Here is a 9,475-nt window from a genome sequence, read left to right as displayed (position 1 = left end):
GTAGTAGGGGGGATTTTAGCCATATGTCCCAGACCTTGAGGAATTTGGCCTCTGCATTCCTGGACAATTAAGTGAATTTTTTTGTGCCCAACAGTTGGATGACCAGTGTTGTCCAATCCCCAACAGTGGGGCCAAGGGGTGCCAGACAGAAAAATGCATACCTTGGCCAGTGAGCAAAAGTTAATAATATAACGCTGTGTGGGGGATTCAAGGGCCTCATCGTCAAAGGCTGTCAAAGTGCAGACCAAAAGAGAGAAGGCATTTACTTGTCAGCAAAATAGTTACAATAATGTCCATCCAGAATGCTGCGATAACAGGTCAAGTCCAAAGCATATGCCAGAAATGCGTTTCGTTGGGCACAATCAACTTTTTCAAAGTAAAGTTGCCTGTGCGCAACAAAACTCGTCAGAGGACCTTTATTGGGACCTTTTTAAAAGACTATATTGCACTCAGCTAGAACCAGCTCAATCTGCCAAGTTTAACTCCAGCACCTATACCTACCCTTGCTCGGGTTCCGGACCTACCAGCCTTCCAGTATAATACTAGATACCATCAAACCGCAATCGTGAGGACATCGCTTGCCTCAACCATCTTTTCCTCCAGCTGCAATTTATTTCTGGTCCGGATCAAATTGGTGACATATACCATCAAGTGGAGGACTCTATTTACGAGGCCCCCTTGAACCCTAATCTGTTGAGCATCATAACAACAAGCTGCATTATGAATTGAACATTCTAGTCCCGTATTACGCTTCTGTGGTTTTTATTACTTATTGGAGTCTTTGATATATTACCTTTTTGTTATCTATAATAAATTACATTTTATTTTTAATTGATCCAGTCAAATAATTATTACTATTATAACTAATGTAATACAGATATTTTGCGTATACTATCCACTTAATAAAAGAAGTGGCACTCCAGGACTTGCAAAGTGAAAATCACCTTTATGCAGAGTGTGTGAGTATTTAATGTGCACTTGTTTTAATGTATCTTTGTGTGTCCTGAAAATGGGTCAGAGACACAAAATGGTCTAAACCGCATAAAGGCGTTTTTCATTTTACAAGTCCTGGAGTGCCACTTCTTTCTCACAATACATACATACATACATGTGGAGTGTCTGCTTTTATCAGAAGAGAGCACATAGGCCAGGTATTAACGACCCCATCAAACAGGAGAGTGCCGGCCTACACAGAAGGATAGATTATATATATATATATATTGTATATTGCTGACGAAGGGCAATAAAGGGCAATAAAGCCCGAAAGCTTGTCTACAAGAGCCTGTGTGGTATGAGTCTTATTTGAAGAAAGTCCGTGGGTGCAGGATGCTGGAGATGGTGTATATATATATATATATATATATACATATACAACAGCGGCACTCTGGGGATTTTTGAAACAGGTGTATTTCAGCAAAAATAAGCTTCCATTTTGCTGAAATATACCTGTTTCAAAAATCCCCAGAGTGCCGCTGTTTTTTTTCACCTACCTGCATTTACCTGTTCCTGAAGGCACCTGGGTTATCATCATTGCTGAAGGAGTGCCAGGCCTACACCTCTATTTCTATATATATATATATATATATATAATATACACACACACACAACACTTGACTTGCCCCCCATAGAGGTAAGGAGCAGCGATCACTTTAATTATATAGGATATATATATCTTAGTTTGTACAACCTGCGGGCTTCAGTCCTTGGGGAACTAGGAACTATAAATTACAAGGGTCGGTTATATATAAGTTTCAGCTTCATGAAATACAAATCTGTATTTAATATTTACAAATAAAATATCTAGCTGTACACTTTCGGAAGATCGTCTTTCTTATACACAATATAACTTCAATTCCCGATCTATGAAATAGCTTATTGGGGATTTTCTAAGAAAAGAAGACATTAGACAAACACTATGGAGAAGCTGTTAAATAATTTATTGAATATACAAAGTCTTTCTCAGTAACTGGTGACAATATTTTAATCAAACGTCAAAATCAAATAATTATGTATTTTTCTTGCTGTCGATCTCTGCTTTGCGCCAGGAGATAACAGTCCTGATAGAGGATGAAACCCTCACTGAATAATAATTATTGCATTGGGGGGGAACCACAAAACTCTGTAATCTGATCTATGTACAAAGTGGCAGGAAAATGCATCTGTACAAAAAGTAACAAAATGTGTCCACGTACAGGGGGTCTGTAGTAACAGAACGGGGATCACAGGGATAAGCAGGTTGCTTATCACTACCGCCGCAGTGCACCCCTGACAGTGAGACAATCGGAGTCCTGTACACAAGCAATAAGATCATTTTTTATAACTTATTCTGTAAAAAATATATATACATCTCAACATACATCTGTACAACACATACCACTGTAGACAGACACGTACAACTCTTATTTATAATATGAATACCCTGGTCAGTCAGCTGGTAAAGCGCTTTATAGGGGACTTAGAGAGGTCCTCATAATGGGGGGGGGGTCCTTTGTGTTTGGAGGGGGCAGAAGAAGATCCATGGGATTTAGGAGGCTGCAGAAGGAACTTGGTATTGGTGGGCTGGGGAGGAGGTTTTTGGTATTTAGGTAGCTGGGAAAGATGCCCGCATTTGGGGTGGGGGGCTGTGGAAGTTCCCCAGTATTGGAGAAGAGGTTTCCGGGATGGTGTGGGGTAGTGGGAGAGGTCCTCGGTATTGGGGTAAGGGGTGAGAAGTCCTTGGGTGTGAGTACATCACAAGGTGTCCGAGTTATTGCTGCAGGGACTGAGCAGGGATAAGTTTGTATTTTTGTGCTTTTTCAGCAACCTGGAGATTTTCTCATCGTCTGAGTTGGGATCCAAGGGCTTATTATATTCATCATCATCCTCATTGTCCGAGCTGTCCTTCATCTTCTCCGTCTCAGAGTCATGCTTCTTCTTGGCCGTGGCCATCTCTGCTGCATGCCGCTTCCTCCACTTAGTCCGCCGGTTCTGGAACCAGACCTGGGCAGGAAATGATGGGAGATTGTCAGTGAGAATAATGTCGCTACTATGTGTCATCTGCATCGTCCCACACACCTGCATCAATGCCACGTAACATCGCTACAATGTATAATTACTGCCTGCTCATCGGTACATGTAATATCACATACTATGATGCAAGCTGCAAAGCACATGACTTCTCATATAAACCTAAATATAAATGTGTAAAACATACACACACGCATATATATATATATATATATATATATATATATATATATATATATATATATATATTGTGTTTGTAAGTAAAACACTCCTGCTCTGGGATATGTATGATTTGCTGATGTTCCTTCTGGCTCAGATAATTATATATTGCTGTGTTTAAAACTCTTAGCATATTTGTTATACAGTATATGCTTAAATTATATTGTTTGTTTGTTTATTTTCCAATTAATCCCTTTTTTACACATATTGCATTATATACTATTTTATTTTGTATATTGCACTTCTTGTGAGAACTCCTGGGAGGACCGGGGGAATTGATCCCAATGTACTAGGATGCGCCCTTTTGCCTTTAAAAAGGTTTAGTATCCCTTACCCAAATATTCCTTATCCAAATTATTCCAAAACCATACATTCCATTTTTTTTTTTTTTGCTAAAAGCACATGATATGTAACTGACACTACTGGGGATATGAAATTTAACTGGCACTACTGAGGACATGATATGTAACTGGCACTACTGAGGACATGAAATGTAACTGGCACTACAGGGGACATGATATGTAACTGGCACTAAATATGTGCAAGAAAATTTTTGCTTGGCATTTAAATTCAGTATCTGAGATTGTACACAAACTTTTGTTTCATGTTTTGAAACTTTGTTTTATGCACAAATAAAATATATTTGTGTGTATTTCATGTGTTTGATGTGTTTGTACAACATAAATGCAAGATACCTCAAGACACATCATTCTTCTGAAATACGGAATAGTCCATTATCCAAAATTCTTCTGGCCCGAGCATTTTAGATACTCTGTTTAGTATTTATTTCTATATTGCTCTCTCTCTATATATATAAATATCTATATATATATATATAGAGAGAGAAATATATAGATAGATAGAGTAAGCTTGCGAGCAGGGCGCTCCTACCTCTGTCAGTTTGTTACTACCCAGTTTGTTTTATGACTTTCCTATTGTGAAATAAACTGGACATAAATTATTTATATATATATAATTGTATATCTATAATAATATATATAGATAAATAGACAGATGGAGTCCCTTCCTCACTTACACTATTAAATGGTAAATTGCTGGGGTGCATTTCAAAGGAGAACCCGGGAGAGTATACATTTTCTCCTACATGAACTGCCAGCGTTGTGACAATTTGTGTGCCTACCTCAACTGTGACCACCTTGAAAAACATTGCATGATGTAACATTGGGCATGTTAAAATAAATGTGACTTTGTTCTGATTTTTACGCATAATGCCCCATTTTCCCCTTCCTGTGAATTACAATTGTGTGTATAAAATATATATTCGAATTCTGACCGATATTACCATATCACATTTTTAGAAATGTTCTACATCCTCCCTCAGATTAATAGTAGGCAAAATTATTTGACATGACAATGATGAGGGCTTGTGGATGTATCTGATTATATGAAAGATGCCATGCAATCGCAATGTGATCCGGTGCCCATATATTACATAGCACCTCAGTTATTTTTCATATATACATACATACATACATATATATACATACATACATACAAATATACACACACACACACACACACACACACACATGTTTTGACCCTATTATGTATGTATTTTTTATTTTTTTAACTATTCAAGAATCATATGATGGATATACTGCAATACTGTTTAGTGCTGGGGAATTTCCAATTCAGATCCCATTATTTATGCAGAGACAGCATGGCACTGGATAGGACATTTATGTAGAACATTATATATATATATATATATATATATATATATATATATATATATATATATATATATTCCCACAAGCACTCATCAATATATTGTAGTAGTGTGTATAATATAAATAAACTATATACTCAACATTACCGGACTCCATAGTTTCTCACTAACATGTATAATATGTAACTTTGTATATTCAGTATATATATGGTTTAGACCCTCCAGACCCTATCTACAGAATCCAACATTACTATATGTATATAGCTTCCACTCACTGCCTCACCAGCCGTCGTCCGTACAATGCTTACATCATGGTATACACTGACTGTCTGAATAATACACGTTATACATACGATTACCATTCCAATCGTAAATACTAATTAACTAATGGTGGGAAATTAGTCCAGTTAAAACTTAAATCAAAAATAAATCTAGACCGTTGCACAGATCACATGGTCTCTAATACTAAGTGTTCCTAGAAGTAGAACAATTGTTCTCACTTTCACAATATAGTCATTATTAGATTCTAATGATACTCACGGCTCTCATTAGACATTAGCAGATTTTTATTTATGTGCCAACGTTTATTTTTATTTTCCAAAGTGGAACTTATTCTTGAAATTATACCTAAAGATTGTAAGCTTGCGAGCAGGGCCCTCCTACCTCCATGTCGGTTTGTTTCTACCCAGTTTGTTTAATCACTGTTGCTTCCGATTGTAAAGCGCAACGGAATAAGCTGCGCTATATAAGAAACTGTAAATAAATAAAAGTAATATAATATAATGTATATGTGTATTGTGTGTAGCGCGTGCTACTATTTAGTGTACACTGATTTATGGTATATAGAGGCAGAGATTTAGAGGTACCCACTCTGGATTACTTAAAAAAAATAGACTCAAGACTTTCCTGTTCTCTCAAGCATTTCACTAATCCACTGTTAAGATTGCTTTTTGTTTTGTTGGGAGAAAAGGGCGATGTAAATAACATTATTATTATTATTATTATTATTATTATTATTATTATTATTTATAAAGATAAAAAAACACAAAACAAATCTATGGCACTTATTCAATTCCTATATGTAATATACTGTATACAGTATATATGTATTTGTGTGTTTAGAAATGAATACATATATAATTGTGTGTATGTATATATATATATATATATATATATATATATATATATATATATATATTTATTTATTTATTTGATGTGCTAATATATCTATATAGAGGGAGGTAATGTTTTGTGTTTAAAATAAATATATATAATAAACACACAAACTGTATAGAATATATCCACCGTTCTACAATGCAATGCAAATGTATTTTATTACAAACGTCCAATTGTCATGCATTTTTTCCCCTGTTCTATGCCGCGTCTTATTACAATGAGTACACTTAGGAGAATTGACACACAATGCTATTCATTCACATGGAAAATAAAGCAGCGATCTGATCTCTTATTGTGGTTTAATGATTAGGATATTACAGTGTAACATATAATACTAAGTACTCACTATGAAATGCTAAATGTTCTACAGGAATAGTTGCAGTACAGAATATATTATTAAGATGTAATCTATTCCAAATCATATTAAATATACTTTTATAAAAATAAATAAAACAGGTTTGTTTGATTTGTAATGTGTAAAATTATTTCAGTAAAATTAAATCCATTTTTGATTTAAAATGTACCTATATTTATTAAGATTATGACTTTTATGGCTCCGTACACAAATTACATAAAATGTAAATGTGATTTAGCTTAATAATGAAGCACAGCGGAATCTGCTGCGCTATATAAGAAACTGTAACTAAATAATAATAATGTACATTATTCTAAAAAGTTATCCTTCTTTATGACATACTTATAGATTTGTTTCTTTGTCACATTGACACTGTTGTCTTGTCGCAGAGTTTTCCTTGCGTCAACAACTTCACAAACAAAAAAATTTATATTTTCAATATTTGTCGTTTACGTGCTTTAACAGCTTAATTTTTTAATTTTTCTATATTAAATAACTGTAAGATTTGGCAGCTTCACCCTGAGAGAGATTTTTAGTCAAACAAACTTTTATTGATAGATATATATATATATATATATATATATATATATATATATATATATATATATAATTGTGAATAATAATGCACATCCATTTGTAGATACTTTATATTTTGTCTCTCTCTCTCTATATATATATATATATATATATATATATATATATATATAATGTGTGTGTTTGTGTATATATATATATATATATATATATATACCGAGCCCGAAGGATAATAATAATGTGAGTATTTATGTATGTACATGTTAATAAGTGGAATATATAATGTTTGTGAGTATATTAATATATTACCTAGCACTTTTTTATAGTATTATATATACTTTTTTTAGTGTGTTTTGAGTTCTGCCGTATAGATTAGATTTCACTTTGTTTCATTTTTACCCTGAGCTGAGGCCTCATTGCATTTCATTACACAGGAAGGATAACAGGATCTTTGCGTATGTTGTGTTGCTTGTATTATGTGGACACGAATGTGTCAGTGATCTGACCTGGTGATTAATATCTCAGTGTCTATACGTTCCCTATCATTGACCCTCAGATCAGGACGACTGTCTGGCAGTGGCAAGGTGGCAAGTCTCTTACCTTAACCTGAGACTCCGTCATGCCCAGCGAGTAGGCCAGCCTGGCCCTCTCGGGCCCTGCCAAGTATTTTGTCTGTTCAAAGGTTTTTTCCAAAGCAAATATCTGCTGCCCTGAGAAGGTGGGCCTGGAGTGCTTCTTCTTGCCGTCCTTATCTAGAATCATCCCGGCTTGGGCTGAAAGGCAGGAACAACAGATTTATTATTGATTTACAGATTCTTATAGAGCGCAGCATGTTACCATTCGCATCAACAGTCATAGGACAAACTGGGTAATCACAGACGGACATAGAGGTAGGAAGGCCCTGCTTGCAAGCTTACAATCTTATATTAAGTGAAATCATAGGATTTAACAATTTCACCCAGCACATGGCCTCAGTACAGCGCCCTGCCTGTAACAGGTCATATCCGGCTGATAATGTAGTGGTGATTTATAAAGAAAAGCCTGTCGGTGTGAGAATGGGGCGTTTGTTAGCCAGTAACAGAATGAACTTGAGGCGGTCACAGAAGTTTCCAATGTCATGGAAAACTTGTCATGTTCTAACAAATATATCAACAGCTCTTTTCTAAGGCAGACTGCTCTGATGTACATACGTAAATAGTAATATATATAGATAATCACACACACACATTTATGTTACATATTAGTTTATGTATGGATCTGGGGTGTACTTACAAGGACAGGCTAGTCTGGGGTCCCGCCAAGGCGAACTCTGCATAACTCCAGGCCAGAAGATGGGGGCTCTGCCAGGCAGCTCTGCCAGGGGTTTGGGGTACCTAGACACAGCTGCTGGGTTAAAGTACATCCCAGTAGACGTGGCAAGTCCATTAATGCGGGGCAGGCTGGAGAGCAAGTTCCCCGATGCCCCCAGGGTGGCACCCAGGGGCCTGCTGAGAATGTCACTAATCCCATGAGGCGTCCCCAGGGGGAACTGTGCGTTTAGGGAGGACAGGTTGGGGGCTTTGAAAGAGGACGGGTTCTGCAAAGTGTAAGGGAAAAGGGTGGTCTTCATCTCTGCCATGTTGTGCAGGGCAGCCAGGGGTGTGCTGCTCAGGACGAATGCACTCTGCCTGTTAGCATCCATCTGCCCCACAGCTAACATTTGTGATCATCCAGGTCAGCCCCCGACCCCTCTGCTAAAGCCAGACAAGTCCTGCAGCGTCCAGGGAGGGGGAAGTTTCTCGTGGGTCAGCAACAGGCTGAGGACAAGCGTCTGCAGAGAGGTTCTGCCAAAAAGCATCCAAACCCCCCTCTTCTGAGGATCACAGGGTCCCTGCTGTTCTGACTTTATTCCAGGTGCCAACAATCCAGGAGGAGGTTACTGTCCTGTGCAGTGTGTCCCAGGGCTGAGCTGCACATATCCCTCTGCAGCCCAGTCAGCCCAGCAGCCTAGGGGATGCCTCTGATTACTGGGCAGGCACCTGCAATTCCAGCCTGCTGATTCGCCAGCCCCCAGGCACAGCTGCACACCCATTGGCCCATCGATTGGGCACCCCCCTCCCCTGTCTTGCATCCACACACAGCAGCATGAAATAAAGGTCTTATTATAAAGTCAGGTGCTTTAAATGGCTGTAAATTCACCAACTGATTTATCTTCCCAATGACTAAATAAATCCCATTCAATGAGATTTTAGTGAGGCTCCGGCTTTAAAAGGGAATCAGGGAGGAAAAAATATATAGCACCAGTATCTCATCAATGCTGGAAATGTAAATGTTATTGTCATGTTGGCTGAGTATTAATTTGTCTTAGTTAAAAAAAGGGGGAGGGGGATAAATTAAAATAGAATTATGGGGGGGGGGGGAATCATGCAGGCTACAAATCTATTACATTGATGTATATTAAATAATTATACTGAACTGGCGTAAGCAAAATAAGCAGCGGCTATTACCAGCATGTA

The 9,475-nt window shown here is 37.3% G+C and overlaps 1 protein-coding gene across 1 annotated transcript; it reads right to left on the bottom strand.

The window, feature by feature from the left end:
- Nucleotides 1–1,914: 1,914 nt before the first annotated feature.
- NKX6-2 (NK6 homeobox 2) lies at nucleotides 1,915–8,954 on the bottom strand. Its single transcript, XM_083145623.1, has 3 exons — nucleotides 8,253–8,954; nucleotides 7,581–7,753; nucleotides 1,915–2,979 (listed from the first exon to the last, which is right to left on the bottom strand). The coding sequence occupies exons 1-3, from the start codon at nucleotides 8,677–8,679 to the stop codon at nucleotides 2,731–2,733; spliced, it is 849 nt and encodes a 282-aa protein (XP_083001749.1). The 5' UTR covers nucleotides 8,680–8,954; the 3' UTR covers nucleotides 1,915–2,730.
- Nucleotides 8,955–9,475: the final 521 nt, after the last annotated feature.

The sequence above is a fragment of the Crinia signifera genome, chromosome 6, assembly GCF_055691185.1.
Source record: "Crinia signifera chromosome 6, ASM5569118v1, whole genome shotgun sequence".
NCBI classification, from domain to species: domain Eukaryota; kingdom Metazoa; phylum Chordata; class Amphibia; order Anura; family Myobatrachidae; genus Crinia; species Crinia signifera.
Note: the sequence above shows the minus strand (reverse complement) of the source record. Positions and strands in the feature narration are given on the sequence as shown.